Source organism: Drosophila serrata, unplaced genomic scaffold (genome assembly GCF_035046125.1).
Source record: "Drosophila serrata isolate PLE 108 unplaced genomic scaffold, ASM3504612v1 contig_208, whole genome shotgun sequence".
Taxonomy (NCBI): domain Eukaryota; kingdom Metazoa; phylum Arthropoda; class Insecta; order Diptera; family Drosophilidae; genus Drosophila; species Drosophila serrata.
The window spans coordinates 299,916-325,774 of NW_028257106.1; the positions used below are offsets into that span (position 1 = coordinate 299,916).

Sequence of the window (25,859 nt, forward strand, 5' to 3'; positions counted from 1 at the left end):
GGGTTAACTCAAAATCTACGCTTCTGGATCCTACTTTTCTCTTAATGTCAGCAATGTTTTGCCAGAGGAAAATAATTTTATTTTTCCCTAGTTCTTAAAGTTTATCGTTTCTCGTTCTAAATCTAAAATTAAAAATCTGTGCTCTTGATGACTGACTCATATGCTAAAAATTCAGTCTCGCATAAAAATGATTTGTTTTCTTTTGTTACCAATTCCTCACAGACCTTGTTTATCTCAGCTTGCCTTTTTAGCAGGCTTATTATCTCGGACATCTCGATAAATACTTTTCCTATTATAAAGTTGCCTTCGCTGCTGCTATAGTTGCTGCCGCTGATTGTGGGTGTAGACGTTCTAGATGCTGCTGCTGTTGAAGGTGCCGCTGATATCGTTGCTGCCGCTAAGCCAATGCTGTAGTCGTCCCACGGCTCAGAATTGTAATTTTCCCAAACACTTTTCTGGGCAGCTATTTTGTTTTATTTTTTTTTCAAACTTTTTCTTTTATGCCTATTGCTTCTGATTTAGGCACTTGGTCACTGTGAGCATTTAATTCTTCTCACTTCTTAGATTTTGAAATGTTATATTTTTATAATATTTTGATGTTTGCATACTCACTTCTGATGTTTTGGCCTCAGGACGCTTTACCATAAACATTAAAGAAAACAAGAAAGGAAGCTAACTTCGGCACGCCGAAGTATATATACCCTTAGAACATAGAACTTCGATGACTAGGAATCCATACAATATAAATTTTATATATTTATGTAAAAAAACAATGAAGTAATACCAACAATGAAATAATACAGATTTGCATTTTTGCTCCATATCTAACGATCGTTTATATGGCACCTATATGATATGGTCGTCCGATTTTCATAAAATTTGACACAAAATTTAAGACTGATATAAAATTGTTATATATAAATCTGCTGAAAACGGAAAACGTTATAATTTTTAATTGTATTAATTTCTCGATCGTTCCTATGGGAGCTATATGATATAATTGTCCGATTTTCATAAAATCTTACACGAAATTGTAGAATAATATAAATTGGCTAAAATTTTGGTCCTTATTTTCATCCAAAAATGGCAGAAGACGATATTGTAACATATTTTTGCAGTCTTCAATTTTCATTTTTGAGCTTGCAAAGCACAGCTCAAGCGTACCAGACGCATGAAAGGCTCCCAAGCCATAGCTGATCCGCCATCAAAATTGCATGTTGAGATCATAAGGGGATCCTTACTCAAATCACTCCAATAGGGACGAAACCCATCAGGGCCATTAAGATTAAATTTTTTCTCATCAGAAAAATGATCTAAATGTGAAATATTGATAACAAGAAAGGAAGCTAACTTCGGCACGCCGAAGTTTATATACCCTTGCAGATAGAACTTTGATGACTAAGAATCCATACAATATAAATTAAACATATTTATGTTAAAAAGCAATGAAGTAATACCTGCTTTCATTTCATTCACCTATACATATTATATTTGCAGTTTTACATTCACAAATTTGCATTTTTCCTCTATATCTAACGATCGTTTTTATGGCACTTGACACAAAATTTAAGTCTAATATAAAATGGCTATATCTCAAATTTGATGAAAATCTTTTGAAAACTGATCTCGATCGTTCCTATGGGAGTTATATGATATGATAGTAGTCCGATTTTCATAAAATTTTACACAAAATTGGGCTATAGCCCAAATTTGATTAAATTCTGTTGAAAACTGAAAATGTTATAATTTTTTTTGTACAAATATTCCGATAATTCTTATGGCAACTATATGATATAGTCGTCCGATCCGGCCCGTTCCGATATACTTATATAAGACTTACTACAAAGTTTCATTCAGATAGCTTAAAAACTGAGAGACTTGTTTGCGTAGAAACGGACAGACGGACATGGCTAGATTGACTCGGGTGTTGATCCTGATTAAGAATATATATATTTTATATAGTCGGAGGTGCCTCCTTCACTGCGTTGCAAACTTCTGACTGAAATGATAATACCCTGCAAGGGTATAAAAATTAAGGGATAAAAAAAATGTTAGAGATTTTTAAGTGGCTTTAAGAAAAATCATTATCGACAATTAAAAAAAAAACAAATTGTAGCTCTAAGTGTCTAGTTTTTGGGTTTAAGCTCGATAGTTTCCCAAGTAATTTTGAATAAATTCTGATACCAATTTTTTTATGTCTAGAGACAAAAAGGTTTTTTTCAAACAAACCCATAAAGTTATATGTATTGTTTTCTTGTTTATTATATTCTTTGTTCTCTTCCATGATTAAACGGAAACAAAAAAAACTCTGAACCTCTTTCCACATCACTATGTGGAATTTGACCCGTTTTCGTGGCCAAAATTAAAAATTTTGAAATTATTAACATTTTTCAATGCAGGTTTCTTATATAATGATGGTTATGGACTATAGGAAGCTATTTTAGAAAAGTGGGCCTCCACCCACAGAATCGAATATTTAAAGCAATTTTCAAGTTAGAGACCCCAATGATGATTTTCTTATTTTAAATGTGTCGTGTAAATTTGGTTCAGATCGGATAATAAATGTAGAAGTTATTTAAGAATAACATTATTTTTGGTTTTATTATTCTACATATTAATTATTAACTTCATCATTGTCATTAATTTCATTATTATTATAAAAAATATGTATTGTCGTCTTCTCTAACGTCGATATCAGTTTTAACGGTTAAGAAAACCTCATATTCTGCGGAGTTTGATTGTTCCACAATATATTTCCGGAGGAATTTAAACTCCCTTGCTTACGCCACACTACCAGCAGTTCAAAAAACGCACAATGAGCCTATATATTTTGAATTCAGAATTGACAAACCTACAACATGTATATGGACACTCACTGATACAATTTGAACCTTTTTTTAAAACCCTTTGGAAAGTTCAACTTTCTTTCCAAAAGTGACAAATGGACACCACTTGCTAAATGTACGAATTTTTAGAAAAATACGAATGCAACAAGCAACATATTAGTATCAACACATAGTTATAACCTGAAGAATTAATATTCAGTTTGAACTTGGTTATTTAATGATTTTTTGTCAGAGATATGCCAATTTGAAACTGCACCGCAAAGTCAACTTTTAAGACAGCCCGTGGTGTTTGCTTGCAACAGCTGACTTTAACAGCTGTTATTTTAACATTGAACTGTTAAGTTAACATTTTAGGTATGTAGCATTGCTTTGTGATATCAGTTCTTGTTTGCGGTTTTTGTCGAAGTTGGGCCAACAATACTTCGCTCTCCTGTATTGACTCATCCGTGATTGGCCTTGTTTTTGTAGTGTTTGTGGCTCGTCGACTGGTCGGCGTTTAGCTGTATTAATATCTCTTTACTGTTGCTGCGCCCAGCTGAGCCCTCTGTCATTGTGTCCTAGATCCAAGTTATTCTTACGTTATTATCTCGGGCAAGTTAATTTAGGAGTTCCTTGCATTCTGTCACTAACTGCGAGTTAGTTCTGACCACCTCTAGAGCTTTGATAGCCGCTTAGCAATCAGAGTAAATTCTCACCTTCGTATTTCTTAGGCTTTGCTGAATTGAGAGTCATGTTGCCTCCAATGTAGAAAGTACCTCGGCCTGGAAGACGGTCGCTGATGCTGGGAGGCTGAAAGTCGATTCAGCCCCCCAGCTCTCAGCGAAAATCACAACCCCCACACCGCAACTCACCCTAGAGCTCTTTCTCTAGTCTCTAGTCCATTCCCCTCGATGGGTAAGACCCCTTTTCGAATTTTATTGCAGTTATTTTGTAGTCTGTGTTTTCGTCTTCTAGTGATGTGACCTCATCAAGAATAGTGCGATACCCTATGCGGTAATTTCTCCAGCAATCGATCTCATTCAGCCTCACCGTAGGTGATTGCCATTTTTTCATTCATTTTCATTCATAACCGCTGCGCTTTGCTCGACCTGGAGAGCGCGGCGCGCCAGAGGGGTTGTGGGGCATTGGAGGAGTCGACAGTGACTTCGCCACAAATCATGTACATATTTTATTTCTAACTAGACCAACGCAATTGCAATGTTTCCCAGGAAGGGATGAACATTTCCAGATATATGTCTGCAGCGGATCAATAGTTTTATATCAAATGTCTTATACATAATATATTCGTGTTCATGTGTAAATTTTTGAATTTCTGGAATGTAGTAGGACTTCCAGCTCGGTGTTCCACTTTGAACTCGAATTCCTGCAATGACATGGCTCACCTTTGATCGTCTTTTTTAATGGTCATTGCAAAAGAGTTGCAATCATTGACTACTGTGAAAGATTTTTCCAACAAATACATTTTTTAATTTTTTTAATGCATACACAATGGCTAAAATCTCAAGTTTATAAATTCTGTTGGGTGAAATTACTCGCATCTGTGTGAATTTCCGTAATAGCCAAAGGATTGAACAGTTTGAGTATTAGCGCTGATACCAATAGATGTTTTAAGTGGTTGAATGAAGCGATACCTTTCCAGTCATCACAAGGTTTTTATCGTACTTCTGATTACCTTTCCTCCGAAGCATGTCACTCAAAGGTTTTGCTGCTTTTGATAAAGCGCCGCATATATGACGTTAAGCCCAAGTATCTCTGCAAAGGTTGTCTGCTCTGGAGAATTGGAAAATTAACGACAGATTTTATTTTCTCGTTAGTAGGGGACACGGTTCTGTTTTCAAGGGTATAAAAAATGTACCCCTTCAAAATCTTTGCCTTTTACAAAGCCTCGATTCCATCGTTTTCGTCCTTGCTTGGCACCATTATATCGTCCATGTATACTAAGATTATCTGATTTTGAATATGTTCTTGCAAGACTGCTGAGACGACCTAACACAGCCGGAGAATTTAAGATTTCAAATAAATCATGCGTAAACTGATACTATTTGTTATGAGTCAAAAATAATGTAAACTTTCTTGAATCTCTATCAAACGGTACATACAAAAATTCGTTCATTATGTCGAGAGTGGTAAAGATTTTACACCTCCCAACTATTCCAAAGCATTGTCAATTAGGCTCATTAGTAAGTTGTATTTCTTAATATTTTGGTTTAGTTTCGGAACAAAATCTTTTTGATCCATTCACTTTTGAAAGTCATGCATCTGCTTGTCTATGAAGCATTTGTTCTCGTAGAAAGTGCACCTTGGCCGTCTGGAACATCATCTTCTAATACGTCCTTTACAATAACAAGAGACACAATGGCTGCTTACTCCACCTTATTCTGTTTAACTACATGAAAAGTTGTGGTAAGAGATCAAAGCATTTAATCGGTTTAAACCTTTAAATCTTCTAAAAATTTGTTATAAACGTTAGTCAGTCACTGCAGATATTTGAACTACTTTAGTCTAGGTTTTATAATTTTTGGTAAAGTAATAATAATAGATAAATTATAAATGGAAACTTCGACCCATTTATAATTTAAATATTATTATTATATCTATTATTATTCTAAAAGTCAGTCAGTCGCTGCATTTGAACAAGGCCACTCGGGGCTACTTGATTTTTGGTAAAGTTATAATAATAGATAAATTATAGTGTTAAAGTGTTATTAAGTTTGATTGCGGGTAACATTCATACTTCATATTTGTACAGCCGGCTATCAGTATACCAAAATTTGTATGCATTCTAGCACTATACAGTGTCTTGATGCTCAATTTACTTTCTGTAAAGTGAAAGAAACTCTATGACAGGTATGTCATATCTTATAAGTTACTGCTATCGAAATTTTTGCTTATTAAATTTTTCGCAACCTAAAAACCTCTTCGGATACTGCACTGGGCACCGAAGCTGCAAATATTCACCAATTTTTTTTGGAAGTAAAGGAAAACACTTTGAAGACTCTGCTTTCGGCTATTGGTGTTTATGTAGCACTTCTGTTTGGTCAAATTCGATGTGCTTTTGTCCTATTTGTAAACGATTTTGTCAGCACTGCATCAATAGTCTCTATGCCGTTTTCATCAAAAACTTGAGAAAAGAACAAACACAGTAATTATGAATAGAACAGTCATTCTCATTATAATTAAGAACCCTAGAAATTTAGTGCTATCTTTTCTGAACTATAGAGTTTGTACAATTAAATGCGTGTACCAGAAGATTAGAAGGCTGAAGAACCGGAAGAGTCCTGTAGCGGATAAGATCTCTAATCGAATGGTGGAGCTGCTAGATTGAGCCGTCCGCCCCTCTTCGATGAAACAATGCAAAACTTGTCATGATCCATTAGATCGGGAGAGCTTACGTCCGATTAGCCTACTACCCGCATTCGGAAAGATCCTAGAGAGATGCCTGCTGGATCGGATACTAGTAAGCCGAGAGTCTAAGCGACGATACCAAATAACCAAATTTGGCTTCAGGAAGCGGCATGGGACCTCAGAGAAGCTGCACCGGGCCAATACATCCTGAACCGCTTTCAACGGAAGTAGAACGGTGGCTTCCTTGATAGGTAGCATCACCGAATCTGGCATCCTGGCCTGATGTCGAAGGTCAAGAGACTGCTGCACTTCCGCCTCTACGATATCACCAGCAATTTTTGAAGGGCAGGACATTCCAAGTGGATCAGGTTGGAATCAGCACCTCCTCCAGATTATAAGGTGTAAAGTTCCACAAGGCAGTGAGCTGGGACCTACGCTACAGCCTACGCACGACGCTACGTTGAAGAACTCGGAAGGCAGGAATTATGTTTGCATAGCCACCTAAAATACGCTAACGACACCGCCATGCTCTCCATATCCGAACGTGCGTTTGAGGCCACTGGCGCTCTTCAACAACTTCTGAACAAGAAAGTGGCTATTAGTCCCGAGAAGTGCGCAATGTTCACATACGAGCTAAGGAAAGAGACTAGCCCCGGAATCTTCTTTCATGGCCAGCCTCTTCTCGATCAAAAAAAAAAACAAGGGGCAACCTGGAGGAAGCTGGGAAGCGTGTACGATGGCTCACCAGTTCGAAAAGCAAACCTGACAAAGGATCTTCTTGTCCATCCTAGCTCCTACTTGGAAATATGGCCTACCAATTTACGGGTCAACGTCCAAAACAAACATGTAAAATATCAAAGCGTTCCAAGCTAAGTTCATGTGGCGAATTAACGGCGTGGAATGATACATCCGACATCCACACTCTTACATCCACTGAAAGCTGTTGATACCGATGGTCGGAGACAATCTTAACCAAGCAGCGAAGAGGCAATGAACATGGCTACAAAAACACCATAAGCCCCTGGCGAGACGCGAGTACGAACTATAGAACCCGCAGACTCAAGAAAATCACATTCGGGCAGCTGTTGGCCCGAAAAATATAATAAAAACGTGTTAATTAAAAAAAAAAAAAAACAAATTGCTAATAAATTGGTTTATTTATTAGCTTCTTTATATTTTAAACTACTTTTAATTTCCTAAAATCCTAGCTTATGTAGTTTCACATAATCCTATCTCTAAAAATACCAACGCAGTGGTCATATGTTCCCAAGCCATCTCTCTTACCCTTAAAAGACAAATGCTTGGCAGGGCACTGCTGCACCGGTTAAATTCTTTACTGAACAGTACTGTATTTACATTTTTGATCGATCAATAATCGAGTCGAGCTAGCCGTGTCCGTCTGTCCGTTTCTACGCAAACTAGTCTTGGTGTGAATGAAATCGAATCAGGCCAGATCAGACGACTAAACCATATAGGTGCAATTGGAACGGTTAGAAAATTTAAAAAAAAATATATATATACAAAGGTATTCAAAAGTATTTACACTTCGACCATTTTCATAGCCAAATTTCTTTTAGTTGTTAATCTTTTTGTTGTTGACCGTTTTCCCTCAAATTTTCTTTATTGTGTAGATTGATCTATGCAGAAACGAGCCAAAAAGGATATCGAAAGTTAACGGTTCATAGAAAACTGCTATACGTAAAATAATAGATGCATCTACAGTGTAATATTTACACGTAATTTGTTTTCGTCTTAATTTTAATGCTATTAAAATTAAATAATTTTTTTGTGACAATCTCATGTTACTTTATTAATAGTTAAAAAAATTTTCTTAGGTATCGATGAAGGCTTTTAATTGGTTGGAATTGTGTTTATTAAGCTATATCCAAAATAAATAGACATATATTCTTTTGCTTTTAATATTGTCCTATGAACCGTTATCTTTTGTTTTCGTTTTCTGCTTGCTTCTGAATAGATCAATTTATGCAATAAAAAAATTTCATGGAAATCGGTCAACAAAAACAATAATAACAACAATAACAATAGAATAATAACAAAAATAAGTTTGGCTGTGACAATAATTGTGAATTTGTGTAAATACTTTTGACTACCCCAGTATAACTTTTCCAATTTTTAACACCTTTCTTGAGATTGTGTCATTTTGTCTTAGAATTTCTTTTTTTTCCTCATTTTATGAAATCGGACTACTATATCATAAAGCTGGAATTGGAACGATCGGAAATTTAAAGAAAAAAATTCGTATTTGGTCGTTTTTCAACATTTTTTCATTTTCTCAGAGAAATATACATTTTCTAATGACAACTGTGACAGTTGTAGAAGCTAGAAACGAAATTAAATAATTTCGTCCAAATTAAAATAAAACAAGAAAGGAAGCTAACTTCGGCACGCCGAAATTTATATACCCTTGCAGATAGAACTTCTATGAATAGGAATTCATACAATATAAATTATATATATTTGTGTTAAAAAATAATGAAGTAATACCTGCTTTCATTTCATTCACCTATACATATTATATTTGCAGCTTTACATTCACATATTTGCATTTTTCTCCACATCTAACGATCGTTTGTATGGCACCTATATGATATAGTTGTCCGATTTTCATTAAATTTGACACAAAATTTAAGACTAATACAAAATGGCTATACCTCAAATTTAATGAAAAGCAGCTGAAAACTGAAAAAGTTATAAATTTAATTGTATTAATTTCTCGATCGTTCCTATGGGAGCTATATGATATAGTAGTCCGACTTTCATAAAATTTTATGCAAAATTGTAGAGTATAGTAAAATGGCTATATCTCAAATTTGATCCAATTTTATTAAAAACTGAAAAAGTTAAAAATTTTTTTGTAAAAATTTTCCGATCATTCCTATGGCAGCTATATGATATAGTCGTCCGATCCGGCCCGTTCCGACATATATACGAGTGAGAGTATATAGAAGGCTAACTACAAAGTTTCATTCAGATAGCTTTAAAACTGAGAGACTAGTTTGCGTAGAAACGGACATACGGACAGACGGACATGGCTAGATCAACTCGGCTGTTGATCCTGATCAAGAATATATATACTTTATATAGTCGGAGGTGCCTCCTTCACTGCGTTGCAAACTTCTGACTGAAATTATACTACCCTGCAAGGGTATAAAAATAGTGAAAACTGGAGCACCATCTATATTAAATTAAATAAAACAAAAAACAAATATTTTAGTCAACTGATAATGACATAAAAATTACTCAGTTTACATACCTTTATTGTTTTGAATATTTATTTAATTTGACGATTGGACACGATTTAAATTAAATTTATTTTGTGTAAGTTAAGCTATAAGCTGCGTTCACTGCCACCAAGGAAAGAGAACAAAAATGAAAATATATGTATAATAAAATCATTTTGACCTTTCCCCATTTTTCCAAAACAATGAATTAAAATAAATTAAATATTAAATATAAAGTTAAAACAAAAAAGAAGAAAGAAAGCTATCTTCGCAACCCCAAAGTTTATATACTCTTGCATATAGAACTTCGATCACTTGGAATTTATTCAATATAAATTAAAACATATATTTATCTTAAAAAACAATGTAGTTATGCCTGCTTTTGTTCATTCACCTATACATATTACATTTACAGTTTTACATTCACAGGTTTGCATTTTTGTCTATATCTAACGATCGTTTGTATAGCAGCTATATGATATAGTCATCCGATTTTCATAAAATTAAAACCGCGAAAGTTCCTATTGCAGCTATATTATATAGTAGTCCGATTTTTTATAAAATTTTAAACAAAATTGTAGAATAATTAGAAATTTATTGAAAAAGTTATACTTTTTAACGTATTTCGATCGTTCCTGTGGCAGCTATATGATACAAGGTGAGTTCCAAAGTAAACAGGACTTTTAAAAAAAGACAGAAAAAATAGTTTTTTCGGCAAAATCTATTTATTTTATTCAAAATAGTCTCCTTCTGCTTTATTACAGCGTTTTTCACGGCCCAACAGCGTTTTAGCTCGTTGCCCGGTATGGCCGCAAGTATGCCGGTGCAAGCCTTTTGAATAACCTCTACGTCTGCATAACGCTTTCCTTTCATCGGCAAATGCATTTTTCCGAAAAGGTAGAAGTCGTACGGTGCCATATCAAGTGAATACGGGGAGTGGTTGATGGTTTAAATGTGATTTTTGGTCAAATAGTCGAACACAAGCGTCGATCGATGAAAGGAAAGCGTTATGCAGACGTAGAGGCCATTCAAAAGGCTTACACCGGCATACTGTTTACTTTGGAACTCACCTTGTAAAGTCGTCCAATTCGGCCCGTTCCGACATATGTACGAGTGAGAGTATATAGAAGACTTACTGCATATAGCTTAAAAACTGAGAGACTAGTTTGAGTAGAAACGGACAGACGGACGGACGGATGGACATGGCTTGATCGACTCGGCTGTTGATGCTGATCAAGAATATAACATTAAATTTTTTTTTTTTGGAAAACAATGATTCGATTGTACTTATTTATTTTACGTACAACCTGTTACAAATCTTGCAGTCAAAACAGCAAAAAAAATTTTATTTTTAAATGTTCCGCATGCAAAATTTTAAAAAAGTTGTCCTAGTGTTCTATCAAATAGTTTTATTTAAATTTATGGAAAATATTTTTTGTTGTTTTAAATATGGTGTTATTCATCTGATAGCTAATGACAAGAAAGTATGGAAAAATTCGTAACTGAAAACTGAAACTGAGGCACCTCCGACTATATAAAGTATATATATTCTTGATCAGGATCAACTGCCGAGTCGATCTAGCCATGTCCGTCTGTCCGTCTGTCCGTTTCTACGCAAACTAGTCTCTCAGTTTTAAAGCTATCTGAATGAAACTTTGTAGTTAGCCTTCTGTATACTCTGACTCGTATATATGTCGGAACGGGCCGGATCGGACGACTATATCATATAGCTGCCATAGGAATGATCGGAAAATTTTTACAAAAAAAATTTTAGTTTTTTCAGTTTTCAATAGAATTGGATCAAATTTGAGATATAGCCATTTTACTATACTCTACAATTTTGCATAAAATTTTATGAAAATCGGACTACTATATCATATAGCTCCCATAGGAACGATCGAGAAATTAATACAATTAAATTTATAACTTTTTCAGTTTTCAGCTGCTTTTCATCAAATTTGAGGTATAGCCATTTTATATTAGTCTAAAATTTAATGTTAAATTTCATGAAAATCGGACAACTATATCATATAGGTGCCATATAAACGATCGTTTGATGTAGAGGAAAAATGCAAATCTGTGAATGTAAAACTGCAAATATAATATGTATAGGTGAATGAAATGAAAGCAGGTATTACTTCATTGTTTTTTAACACAAATATATATAATTTATATTGTATTGATTCCTATTCATAGAAGTTCTATCTGCAAGGGTATATAAACTTCGACGTGCCGAAGTTAGCTTCCTTTCTTGTTATAAATAAATTTAATTAACTGATAAAAGAGCAAGAAAAAAATAACTAACTAGAATTGAAACTGAATGCAACAATTCAAATTTGTATTTACTTATAGTAAAATGGTTGCTGCAGAAAAAGCTTTGTATAAGCGATTTACGGCTGAAACTCATGGACATGATCTTCAGGCACTCTCGCCTCCTCAAACTTTGACCGACTTTTCACCAAACTTCTGTCGAAACAACAGCCAATCGGGAGATGAGGGCAAAACTCTTTGTGATACCATCTCTAGAAAAACATTGTTTTATCTAATTGCAACTTTAAACGCATCATTTGAGCCGGATTATGACTTTACTGAAGCAAAGGTAAGAAATAATTAAGTTATTCATTCACATTAAATTTACTAATTTTTCATGGGGTAAACAAGGAGGAAAAATGTGGTTCAAAGCTATAAAATAATTAATGGACTTTAAAAAACGAATTTTTTTGGGGCATCAGTCCGTACAAAAAATAATATGTTAAAAATAATAACAAATCGTTGAATTTTGTTTATATAAGCTACGGTTTTCACGCAATTTTGCAATCGTTTTATCGAAATATTTTTTTTTCAGCTTTGATTGATTGTTTTTGTTAAAAAGCCTAGTAAAATATGTTTTAATTGTTAAATTGTTAGTCCAGAAGTAATGTAAAGATATGTAAAAGGGGCTGAGTACTTGATTGCAGTTTTAATTATATGCACTCGATTTATTTTTCCCGCGCTTTTATCATTTATTGAATTAAATAGTTTTTTTTTTATAAAAACAAAGGTACTTTTTTATATAAGGTTGTCAAAAAAAAGTCTTGCAGTATTTTCGCTAGTTGTCGCTGCAAGCGCGTAATTCTTGTTTTAATTGTCGGTTCTGGACATACTATACCTTTTTGGAAAGCTCTTTTCACACGGAAAATCGATTGATTGATTGTTAATTTTTTTGAGTAGTTCGATAGTTATAGCTTCGCAAACATGGAGCAAAATAAAGAGAAAATATGGAATATTTTACAGTACTACGATAAAGGCAAAAATGCATCTCAAGCCGCTTATAAAATTTGTGCAGTTTATGGACCTGACACAGTTTCCATTTCCACCGCACAACGATGGTTTCAACGTTTTCGTTCTGGTGTGGAGGTGGTCGAAGACGCACCACGCTCCGGAAGTCGTGTCGTGGAAAATGGCGATAAAAGCGCTGAATGGTCGAAAGAGATCAGCATAGTAGCAGCCGTAGCATTGGTGAAGCTTGGATTCACTAAGAAGCTCGATGTATGGGTGCCACACGAATTGACGCAAAAAACATTTTTGACCGTATCGATGCATGCGAATCGCCTCTGAATCGCAACAAAATCGACCCTTTTTTGAAGCGTATGGTGACTGGTGATGGAAAGTGGATCACTTACGACAACGTAAGGCGCAAACGGTCGAGGTCGAAAATCGGTGAAGCGTCCCAGACGGTGGTCAAGCCTGGATTGACGGCCAGGAAAGCTCTTCTGTGTGTTTGGTGGGATTGGTAGGGAATCATCCAATATGAGCTGCTCCCCTATTGCCAAACGCTCAATTCTGAGCTGTAATGCCAACAACTGGACCGCTTGAAGGCAGCACTTATGCAGAAGAGGCCATACTTGAGCAACAGAGGCCGAATTGTCTTCAATCAGGACAACGCCAGGCCACACACATCTTTGATGACGCGGCAGAAGCTCCGGGAGCTCGAATAGGAGGTTCTTTTGCATCCACCTTATGATATAGTTCGAATCTCGCACCTAGTGATTACCACCTATTTCTGTCCATGGCGAAAGCGCTTGGTAGCCTAAAGTTGGCCACCAGAGAGTCCTACGAAAATTGGCTCTGCGAGTTTTTTGCCCACAGGGGAGCGAGTTTTTAAGAAATAAACAGCTTAAGATATTTATTTAGTGCAAAGGTGAGCATTAAATTGAAAAATTTAATACTTTTTATAAATAAATTTAATTATCTGATAAAAGAGCAAGAAAAAAATAACTAAGACCACTGGAATTAAAACTTTATTTAACATCTAATGGTGTCCATCTATGTTGGCAGTATTCTCGGATGATTTTTTCTGTAACAAAGAGCAAATGCCTTGAAGAGTGTACATAGTGATGGTAGGTAGGCCCATTGCTGGGGCCTCCAATTAGAGCTAAGCTCCTTTTTGTTCCACTCCCTCTGTTTGTTGTTCACTATTAGTATCACCCAGAGTCAGTAAGGAAACCTAGGATTGCTGAAACTTTTAGCTTTCCTATACTTCCCAGTGACTCCATCTGGTAGTCACCAAAGTGGCGTTGGGCAGAAGCAGAGCAGATGTTCCGGTGTCTCTTGCTCTGTAGGTTGCTTACAGCTTCTACAGATTGCATTGTACGGCAGTCCCAACTTCATTGCGTGCGAACCGATCGCTCAATGTCCCGTTGTGAGTGCCGTGAACCTGCTAATATCCCGCTTGCTGTTGGATAGCAGTTCACTGGTTCGTTTCTTGTGGCAAACATTTTTTTGACCTTCTGTGCTCGGTCTTACTTAGCCATTCTTTGCTAGCTCTCGACTGCTTCCCTTATGGCTAGTGACTCAGCCTGAAAGAACGTCGCTGAGTTAGAGAGATTGAAAGTCTTTTCAATTCCCCAATTTTCAGCGAAGATCCCAGCCCCTGCGCCGCAGCTTATTTTTGAGCCATCGGTGTAGAGGGACACCTCCACTACTACTTTAACCCTACTCCAGTCTTCCCTTGATGGGTATGAGGTCGAGAATACGTTCCCGAATTTCATCTCCGCGATCATGTAGTCGGTCTTAACGTCAGTGTTAATGTCGCTGCTTCCAAGGATCTTACCGTGCCCGGCGTCGTAATCCCACCAGCAATTGCTTGCCTTCAGTCTTACTGCGCTCTGTGCTGCAATCTCCTTCACGAACAGCTCTATCGGCATTATATCTAGGATAGCGTTGAGAGCAGCCGCGGGGCATGAGCGCTTTGCACCCACGGCCCCCGCACTCGCCCGTTGTATCCGTGTCAGCTTTGTTCTGTTGTAAGCCCTAGTTAGTGCCGGCCACCATACTAGGGTTCCGTAAGTTAGTGTTGGCCGTACCACTGCTGAGTAAAGCCAATTGTTCCCAAACATTCTTCTGCAGGAGTAGAATGCAATGCGTTTATATTTGTAAGCCAAAGTAGGGGCGATAATACCCCGCCGTAGGTGTGCCTCTCTTCACAGTCCGCGTGAGGTGAGTGCCACTCAGTTCGGCTGTGATTGTCCTGCTCTTTAGCATGACCTCGATCCACTCTGATGCCTCTCTCAATACCTAACAAGTTGAGGGAGCCCAGGATAGAGTCGGGGTTCACGTTATTGAACGCGCCTTCGATGTCTAGGAAGCCGGCAATCGTTTATTGCTTGTGTTGTAATGTCTTCTCGACATGATGTAAAACTACGTGTAGCGCTGTTTCCGTAGATTTTCCCTTGCGGTACGCATGCTGCTCATCCGAGAGTTGATGTCCTTCTAGAGACTCCCGGATGTGGACGTCCAGGAGTCTCTCTAGTGTCTTCAGGGCGAAGGAGGTGAGACTTACCGTTCTATAATAAACCCCCTTCTTCCCGGTTTCGGTATAAAAATGACTTGCCTCCCTCCACAGGAGTGGGATGTGCGTCAGTCTTAAACAAGCTTCGTAAATGGCTTTTAGCCATTTGCAAATGGTATCCTTGGCTGATTGTAGCATTGCCGGTATTAAGAAGTCTGGGCCCGGGCTTTTGTACTTATCGAAAGAATCTATTGCCCACTGAATTCGCTCAGTGGTGATGATGTCTTTCGGAGGCGTATTCATTTGAGCGTTCGTTCCCTCCTCGGGTTCTGAGCTCACTCTTAGGCTTCCTGGGGGTTCTTCTTCTTAGTGGGTGTCAACTAGTAGCTCTAGTGACTCCTCAATTGTCGTCGTAGCAGAGCCGTCTGCTCTGTTGATCAGGGTAGGGCTTATGTGCCCTTTGGCGAGAAGTTTGCTTACTCTCGCCGTGTCCTTTATGCCTTCCAGTGACTCGCAGTAGTTTTGCCAGGACTCTTTCTTGGCCTTGTATACTGCCTTCTTGTAAATTTTTTGTTCTTTGTATGTTCCCCAATCCCGGGTTACATAGCTGTTGTTGAAGGACTTTCTCGCGCTCTTTCTGAGCTCGCTTAATTCCTTTGTCCACCACGGTGGGTATTGCTTCTTCGAGAATGTTAGCTTACAAGTCTTTTTGAAGGCGTTGTTCAGAATATTTCTTAGGTCCTCCACCTCTTTGTCGAGTGCCTTTGCAGTGGATATAGTCTTGATCCTCCTGCCGTTTACTTCAGATTGGAAAATTTCGCTGAAATTGTTACTGGTGTTTCTTCTTGGCACCTGTTTCTTAACTGGTGTCGTTATTTCAAAGAAAATGTATCTATGGTCTGAGAAGGAGTGTTCTGTCGATACCCTCCAGTTCTCGACCCTGTAATTATTCTGTTCTATATGTAAGGTGAGGTCTAATACCTCTTCCCAACCTTGAACATTTTCCGTGCTCGGAAAGATGAAGGTCGGCGTATTGCCCTTATTACATATTGTAACATTTCTACAAATAATATTGTCAAAGAGTGACTCACCTCTTTCGTTAGTCTCCGAACTCCCCCAGAGCGTGTGCCTCGCATTCGCCTCACACCCGAGCACCAGGGTCGTCTTCATCACTTCCACCCATTGCAGCAGCTTGACCTACCGGCTCAGGCGGGGCCGGCTCGTCATGGGCCATGTACGCCACTGCTAGGTCAGGTGTGCTGAGATTGGGACATAGGAAAGCATTAAAATGATTCTTAATTACTTTGCAAGCTCTCGACCTACCATTCGAGTTTGTGCACAGTAGTGTGTATCCTTGGATCCTTAGTCCAGCGATTTGCCCGTCCCTGGTCCAAGGTTCCTGTATAAAACCGATGCCAGCTGCGCTTCAGATTTTCGCCATCTCTGAGGTGGTGCCCAGCTGAGCCCCACCCGTGTGCTTAGATTGGGAAGTGCTTCGTCGGTCTCTGATGCAATGTGAGATGCAGCGACCAATCTCGGCCTCTGCATCTCCTTCTCGTCCTTCGTTGACAGTTTTTGGGGTTTATCCTCTCCCAAGAGTTTCGAAGCTCGGTTTGTGGAGGTCATCTCGATTCATGAACGCCCGCTTTGCTCTACCTGGCAAGCGCAGCGGGCCAGAGGGGGCTTGGGGCTTTGAAAACAGGTCGACCGCAGCTTCGTCCCAAAACTGCGGCAAGGCCACTTACGACCCAGGGTTGCCTGGCCCTGGGAAGGCTCCGTGCAGACACAGCTGGATTAACCCCTCAGCTGCGAACCTGGAAGTCAGTGTGCACAGGTCGCATAACACACCTGACTTGAGGGGAGGCTGACTAAAGACTTGCCTAAGTCCGCCCGACTAAAATTGGTCAGCATCCCCGGTCGAGCCTCGACTGGGGACCTGCTTCCAGCCGCCCTCGCTTGGAGAGTATAGTCGCACTACCGATGGTGTACACAGTTACGGCAGATGACACTGTCATCCGTTGATCCCCCTGTGCACCCTATCGGCTGACGGTCGTACATAGTGATAGAAGTGTAAAAAAGCTAATCAAATTAACTAAAAGTAGGCGTTTATATGAAGATGTTTAATATAATATATTTTTACATGTATTTCTCGGCGCATAAACAACGAAGACGACTTTCCAAAACGATAATTTGCCGTCAAAGTTTCAGTATTGAAATTGAACAGCGCTGACTTAGCGATACCGAATCACAAACAAAATAGGCTTATGATCGTTGTTAGTTGCTGGTATGTTCGGAAGCAATTTCGAAAAATTTGACCATTATATATTTTCATAATATTGATATGCCACATAAATAGTTGATTGGGTTGTATTTCCATAGAGAAGCGGATATAATGACTCTGGTGGATGCATCAAAACGGGCAAACTTTACTTTGCCAGCGGCGAAACGTAATCCATTGCAATGCTGACATATGACAGACAATGAACCAATAACAATGCATCTGAGATCTTTGTGGGAAAAAAAAAACTTCGGCGCCTTCCTATTTCAATTGTTTTTGCCATCTTCGTTTACATTTTTGCAATGAACGGTTAAATTTTCACCGACAAGAAGAACGGAAAACAAGACAGGAAGCTAAATTTGGCACGCAGATAGAATCTTACTAAGTGTATTCAAATAAACTAGAAATCTGAAAAAAAGCTGGTCCGGCGAACCTTGACTCGCCCCTAGTTGGAACTCGTGAGAGGAAATCCAAGACTCTTCTTTGAATTTACCCTTGATAATCGTTGCTGGAATTACATTGTTCAATATGTTATTGACGTACAACAGGGAGTTCAAAAATTCAATTGGTCACGCCGTCGACGGATTTGTTTGAATGCAGTTCTCCAACAATTTGACTTTGAATAATGGTTTTCAAACTATCGACGTCCTCATTATTCGCTGCTTGTATTGCTCGATCATTAATTGATTTTTTTTTATAATTTTGGGCAATGCCGGTAAAAACTTTGTTGATGAGTTCTTTCATTGATGACGTTAATTCATAAAAATTTACCGGGAACGAAGCATCAACAGGAATATTGATATTGATTCATTCATCTTGGCGTGGATGAACTGTAAATTTTTTTCCTAGGGCATCAGTCGAATACGCATAAGCGAAGCCAGCAACACCGTCACCTTTCCTCCAGCGTTGATATTCTTTCGATGCATATTTAATAGCGTGACATTTCAAAATAAAGTTTTTGAAAACGGATCGCTGTTGTATGTGGAAATGGAATACGAATGAAATGCTCTTTCCTCTGCATTTGCAATGTAAACTACACGCGCTAGTAGTTCTCCAAGTAAATCGATAAATGAATCGGAAATGAAAATAGCTGCCAAATAGCCTCACCAAAACTCACGTAACGTCCAATGTGAAATTTTGTCACCTTATTTTTGCCAAAATACCAAAAATCGCAATGTCGCTACCTTTGTTCTTATATTTGCATACGTATTTGATGGAGTTGCAGTAGTCAACATAGCAGTGAGCTGAAAAAGTTTTCAACAAAATTTAACAATATTGAATGGTCCAGCTATTTTAGACATGGTTTCCGTTGGTGACCGTGAGCTACCTGCCATTATCATTTCGAGAGTGACGCCGATAAAATGGATATCCGTCATGTACACTGATTTTGTAAACACAAATAGACGGGTAAAACGCTTTGTGCATTTTCCGCTTTCCATACTTTTTTTTGCCTCGAACTCAGCAAGGGACATGGATCATGTATTTTGACAGAAATAATTGCATCAATTTGGTCTGGTCGGATCTTGTCGAGCTTCCTCGCGTGTCCTTCAGCAATGGCTTCGCGCAAGTGTATGTATTTGTCTGATTGACACGAATAAAATTAAGACGCTCCGTTTCTACTTTCACGTACATGCCGACACAATACTGTTGAAAGTAACGGCGTTATCTCGACAAGTGATTGTCAACATTTTGCCGAATCATCAATCTATACGCATAAAAATTCATTGAGCTGATGTTATTCGTTTCATCTCCTGAAATATTAATTCAAACTTATTGTGGATCGAAAAATAAATGATGACTATTAAGCAAACCTTTCGTCAGATTGACCATCTTTATATTATTAATTGTTTATTATCTCGACGTTAAGAATAATATCCCGTGATTCCACATTTTCGGCAACAAGTACCACTGCCGCTTTATTGATTGTGGAAGCATTGAATTGTCTTGCATGGCTTCCAGCGGGTCTTTATATTATAATGCAATAGCCATCAGTATATCTCTATATTAATGGGAGAGCCATCTACTACAGAAAATCAATAGAAATTAAAGTGCATCATATGATCGATCGTTCTCGTTCACGCGATGCAATTGTTCACTATACCGAAGTTTAAGAATAATATCCCGTTATTCCACATTCCACAGCGGGTCTTTTATCTACTCTGATAATGATTTGGTGGTCATCTGCATGCATTGTATATAACGGGTTTTTAAACACTCTGATCGATTCATTATGTTCATGGAGAAGATTTTTCAATTCCTCAATAAATTGTCGTCTAGTTTCAGTAAAGATTGCTGATTTAGCTGTATCACCAACACAATACATCTGAAGGAATTTATGATCTTTGTTAGTTAATGATAATAAAGTGCACGCTCGATGGTGAATTTGTCCTTGAATCTGAATGTCTGGAAGCAATTTCGCAATTCGAAATTTTAATTAATGTATTTTATGTTTATTTTTTTTTATTATTATTATGTCTAAAGAATATTGTGCCAAAATTTCAAGTCAATTAACATAAAATTGACGAAGTTATGGGTATTTTTATACTTGCCGGATTTTCGTTTTACACTGGACTTTTTTGCACAGCTCACGTTTTCAAAGTCGGTGCCAATCATAAATTCAAAACTACTGCACCGGTCCTTTTGAAATTTTAAACGCTATTTCTGTACATATTTTGCGAGGTAACGCTGTCGAGTTTTTTTGTTCTTAAATCAGGCGGTTAAAAATAAAAAAAAAATCGAAAGCGTTACCTGGGGTATTCTATAATCTAACGAATGATTTCCGATGATCCAGCAGTTATGATTGGCATCGCAATTAAATTTTTTCGAGACACGTCCGGACAATTGCTACCATTGCCTTATTTTTTAATATTTCTTTATAAAAATTGTATAAGACATTTTTCGAATGTTATGCTTTAATGTACCATTCGTTAAATAAATACATTTTAACTGTATCATCGAGAAAAAATCACAAAAACATGACATTTTTTGCATTATTTGACCTATCACATAGCTTACTTTGATAGTTTTGATCTCCAATGCTACTGTGTACGTTAAAAGTGTGTTGCCAACATCTGTTGAGGCCCTAAAGAATTTTCGGGAGGGTTTTCCAAAATTTTTTAGCAACAAAAATTCGCTTGGCAAATTTTAAACAATTTAAAAAAAAAGAGGTTGCAAATCGGTTCAGCCGTTCTCAACTGATGTAAGAATACCAAAAATGTACTGTATTTTACAATTTAGGAAAGAGTATACCGAAGAAGACCGACATTTTTTTTGGGTCTACTTTTAACTTTTGCGCCTTCCTATTTCAATTGGTTCTGAAATCTTTGCTTATATTTTAGCATACAATGGTTAAATTTTCACCGACAAAAAGAATTTAGAGTTGCACAGAAAAATATCGCCCAATGATGAAAAAGAAAATTAGACTACAGACTTCTACGGATAGTGATTGAAAAATGAATTTCTGTGGGAAAATACTATAAAAGCAAAAAATAAAATTTTTTAAACATTTCGATAACAAACCGATTGCAAAAATTAAGTGAAAACAGGAGAAGATAAAACCGAAATCGTAAAATTTGCTAAAAATAATAATGAATATAACGTTTGATGATTTGTATTTTAGTAAAAAGCATGTAAAGTAATTTGAACGCACACTATTGTGTATAATATTCTTGTTTATCATCCAACAGATATTACATTAAAATGTTTGTCAAAATTGATGAACAACTGTAATAGGAAAAACAGGAAAGTGGCCTGTTTCAGTCTTTACTCGAAGTTTATAACATTATGAATTTTTCTTGAACAAATAGATTAAAGGGTATTTTATCCGATATAATATTCGGCTTCCGAAGTTTTTTTTCTTTTCTAGTTTCTTAGACGTTTTATACATTTTATTTAAAGTCGCATGAATTTAGCAAAGAGCCATCATTACAGTGGGTTATGAACTCAATCCATTCGAATTTATCGGCATTAGCTGGAGATCAGTACCAAGTTTTACGCCAGCCGTTATGGTCAGCTGTGGATGACGAAGTAAATTTATCAGATTGTGACATATACAGTTATAATCCGGATCTAAGCTCCGACCCATTTGGGGAGCCAGGCTGTTTATGGTCTTTTAATTATTTCTTTTACAATAAGAAATTAAAACGGATTGTGTTTTTTACAAGCAGAGCAGTAAAGTATGTACATTTGTTTGTAGTTTAAAAATTTAACTATTCTGAATATTCTCATTTCAGCTCACTTTATGCTAGTGAAACCTTGGATTTTTCGATGGAAGACGAAGTATATTAATTTATTGATTAGAATTGGTTAAAATTGTTTAATGTACTCGTGCTAATAAATATAATGTATTCTCTAAAAAAGAGCCAGGAAAAATATATTTAGAGTAAAATAAAGAATAAGAGAAAAATTAAAAAAAAAAAAAAATTATAAACATAAACATGCCTACCTCGGCCCAGCCCTTGACCTTAGCATTAATTTAAAGGGTGCTGAGATCGAGTGCTAGCAAAGATTCTGTGCCCAAATGTGCCGCGGGTGATATCTGTTTTGTCCCCTGGGGGGTCCCAAACACTGAACCCTCAAAAACCCGTAACTATAAAATATCCGACCAGGCCCGGACTACCGGCCGACAATGGTACGGCAGATAACCAATCTGCCTTGCCAAAGCTCTTAAAGCTGTTTCACCTATTAGTCATACATATATCTGTTTCGCGGCACTCCCCTGCACAAACATCGGAATATGTTTATCCAAGACAAAACTAGAGCCGAACGTCTCAAAATAAAGGTGGAAAAAATTAAAAAAAAAAAATTTTAATGCTAGAGACAATTAACCTTTTAAAATAAATGTCTTTCACTAACTTTTTGGCACAACTGGCTTTAACAAATTCTGGCCAAAAGACGTTTTTGTCAAGGAGTTCGAAGTTATGGAAAAGCGGACTGTAGAATTTACTCTTCCTAAGCCTGATCAGACCACTGCGCCTTCTACGTCTCCCAATCCTGATCCAAAAAACTAACCTCACTCAACCCCTCACTCACTCCAGAATTATTATCTTTCGAGGAATGCAACGATGTTGAATTCCTTCGTGTGAAGCTATCTATCAATGGTAGCTCCATTTTTATTACCTGTTCCTACATACCTACATTGTCGGAACTTCCTATTTATTGGAACCACCTTTCCGCTATTCAGATGGTTTCCAGTAGACTTTTGGATAGAGGCCAGTTAGTAGTCCTAGGTAATTTTAATCTCAAATAATTCCATCAATACTCCTAACTTCTACCACTAAGCAAGAAACACATAGAGGTGTCAAACAGTACCAAAAAGTACTATCACAAAAACGGCTGAGCCTGGAACCCCAGAGCACCCGAACGATATGTCTAGAACCCCAGAGTGCCTTCGGCTTTTTCGAGTTCGAAGCAGTCGTTCGAAACCGAGCACAACAAGAATTCACTTTTCAGTGGCAGATCGACCGTGGAAGGATGAGCAGGGGTGCGTTTCTTTGCGATGTGCTTTCGTTTCTGTGTATATGTGTATATGTGTACAAGCGCTCACACGTTTGCATGCGTGTTCAAATTTCAGCATGCAGAGTCTTTTTCAAAGATTTTGGACGACCACAGCCAGTGGGCCGAAGCGGTGGCTCACTTGCTTATGACGTCACAGCAATACTTAGCCTCTAGCGCTTGCATTGGGGGACAAATTATTTAAGTTATTTCACTATAATTACTACTTATTTTAATTTAAGTTTCTTTTCTGACTATATTTCCCAAAAGGCATTTTGTTCATGAATCATCGATGAATTGTTCATGAATTTGTTAATGAATTGTTGATGAATCATCGATGAATTGTTGATGAATGATCGATGAATTGTTGATGAATCATCGATGAATTGGTAATGAATTTTTATTGATGACAGCCTATGACATGCCCATGTTAAATTCATCAACAGTTTGTATGGCCTGTCATCGATGAATCATCAACAGCACACTTGACTGTTGATGAATTACTGATGACAGGTACTGCAGGGTATGTTGCTGTTGTCTATGCAAGTGATTTGCGCGTGTCACTTTTTGTTTTGTTTTGATTTTCTAAGATTCTTTGATTTGTTTTGATTATGCTTACATACATATGTATGTCAATATCTATGTATGTATTGATGTACAGATGTATGCATATTTGGGCGCGCTTTTTTTTTGGCGCACTTTTTTGTTGTTGCTTAGCAAATGAAAAAAAATTAAATTAAATAAATAAATACTTTAATAAAAATGCATTAACAATTCATCGATGATTCATGAACAAAATGCCTTTTGGGAAATATAGTCAGAAAAGAAACTTAAATTAAAATAAGTAGTAATTATAGTGAAATAACTTAAATAATTTGTCCCCCAATGCAAGCGCTAGAGGCTAAGTATTGCTGTGACGTCATAAGCAAGTGAGCCACCGCTTCGGCCCACTGGCTGTGGTCGTCCAAAATCTTTGAAAAAGACTCTGTATGCTGAAATTTGAACACGCATACAAACGTGTGAGCGCTTGTACACATATACACATATACACAGAAACGAGAGCACATCGCAAAGAAACGCACCCCTGCTCATCCTTCCACGGTCGATCTGCCACTGAAAAGTGAATTCTTGTTGTGCTCGGTTTCGAACGACTGCTTCGAACTCGAAAAAGCCGAAGGCACTCTGGGGTTCTAGACATATCGTTCGGGTGCTCTGGGGTTCCAGGCTCAGCCGTTTTTGTGATAGTACTTTTTGGTACTGTTTGACACCTCTATGTGTTTCTTGCTTAGTGCTTCTACACGACATGACTTTATAGCTGGATTCTTTGACATTTCGCTGTCTTAAGTCAACCAGGTACGAAATTCCTTACAGCGCTTGTTCGATCTTTGTTTTGTCACTGATCCGGCAAGAGTCAGTTTCATTCATTAATTTCTTCCCATAGTTCAATTGTTCTCATAGGTTACTTGCGCACAATAAAGTCAGCAGACAATCTCACTTGTCATTGGATATATGGGAATGTGGTAACGCTGTTAAAAACCCTTGCATCGTGGACTGCAGCTCCTATAGAGCCTGACTAGACTCTTGGAATATGGAACTCAAGTTAAAAAAGAGCTTGAGTTAGCTGTTGTATAGAAGTCGTTTATTTGGGAAACGGTCTTGAAGCGCTTACCACGCCGAAGTGAAATCGTAATTCGTAAGCGAGGCCGTTGGCTGGGTTGCGGTCGTTGGCTGGTCTGAGGATGCCATTTTCTTGCTAATTGCGCGTGTCACCCTTAGTAACTCATTTCCGAAAGTGGAGGGATTCTCTGGCTTTATTGCGAGCGAAGATTGGCCAGGTGCTTTCCCCAACGGTTGGGAAATGACAGTTCGAGGTGTGGTCTTCGGACTTGTCGATGGATCCCTTCCTTTAGGAGTGGAACGCTGAGGCAGTTTTTACTTTCGGACTTGCATGCTGGCTTAGCGCTAGACGATAGCGTAGTGGATTTGTTGGCTTTGGCTTCTTTTCCTGGCGCCTGTTTTCTACATTTTTTAATTTATTTATTCATTTAAAAAACTTTAAAATTTGTTCAATGATTACCACAATTTTTCTTAGCATAACTTTTTGCATTTCCCCTAAAAGTATGTTACGTGTCTTTCCTTCCGGCTGTTGCCTCGTCAATCTATAATTAAAATTCATATGTATACACATATGGATATTAGAATCAAATGGACAATATTAAATATATACCCCAATTAAGAAGAAAACAAATATTAAAAAAGAGTCCAGGTTCAAAAGCAATTCTGTAAATGAATTTATTAACTGAATACAAATAAGTCACTTAGCAATATTTAATAAATTACATTGGAAAACACTTGTGAATACTTCAGCTGTCATTAGAGCTGTGAAAAAATCGATTTCACTAACGAGACTATCGATTCTTTTTTTTTCGTTAAATAATATTTTTCATCATCTCAATCTAATTTCGGAACCACTGCTCCGAATTCCTTCAAAAACAACAATTAATTGTTTGGCAGTATTCGAATTTTCATTGCCTACTATGTTTCGGAGTTCTCTTACCGAAACCCATGAGATTTGTTTTTGTTTTTAGAGCAAGGCACCAGGAATCGGACAGGAAAGGAATTTTGGTACTAATGGGTATGTTCTGACTAGACGCACGGCACCGGTAACCGGTCTACTGGAACAATAATAGGGCCTCCAATTAGAGCTAAGCTCCTTTTTGTTCCACTCCCTCTGTTGTTGGTGGTCCTGATCACCATCAGTACTAGAAGGCAAGTTTAGGTTACAGTGGTGAGGCCCAATACTAGGGCCTCCAATTAGAGCTAAGCTCCTTTTTGTTCCACTTCCTCTGTTTTTTATTGGTGGTCCTGATCACCATCAGTACCAA

The 25,859-nt window shown here is 37.5% G+C and overlaps 1 protein-coding gene and 1 long non-coding RNA gene across 35 annotated transcripts in view; one reads left to right on the plus strand and one right to left on the minus strand.

Moving 5' to 3' along the window:
- Positions 1 to 22,321, plus strand: part of Maf1 (repressor of RNA polymerase III transcription Maf1) — a 51,896-nt gene extending 29,575 nt beyond the window's left edge. For 11 of the 33 annotated variants that reach the window (XM_086829445.1, XM_086829451.1, XM_086829450.1 and 8 more), the window contains 3 exons: positions 11,786 to 12,032; positions 21,412 to 21,656; positions 21,714 to 22,321. In XM_086829445.1, coding sequence (XP_086685571.1) covers positions 11,786 to 12,032; positions 21,412 to 21,656; positions 21,714 to 21,768 — 547 coding nt within the window. In that variant the 3' untranslated portion in view covers positions 21,769 to 22,321. Of the gene's footprint in view, positions 1 to 301; positions 435 to 11,785; positions 12,033 to 21,378; positions 21,657 to 21,713 lie in introns of those variants that run through there. The other 22 variants (XM_086829435.1, XM_086829439.1, XM_020956585.2 and 19 more) reach the window with 3 other exon arrangements.
- On the minus strand, positions 13,418 to 21,049 carry LOC147644250 (uncharacterized). 2 transcript variants are annotated; one of them, XR_015270873.1, is made up of 5 exons: positions 20,230 to 21,049; positions 20,031 to 20,166; positions 19,583 to 19,804; positions 19,293 to 19,504; positions 13,418 to 19,232 (listed from the first exon to the last, which is right to left on the minus strand). It is a non-coding gene; the product is annotated as an uncharacterized LOC147644250 (long non-coding RNA). The 2 variants fall into 2 exon arrangements; XR_015270872.1 differs by having other exon boundaries at positions 19,293 to 19,804.
- Positions 22,322 to 25,859: the final 3,538 nt, after the last annotated feature.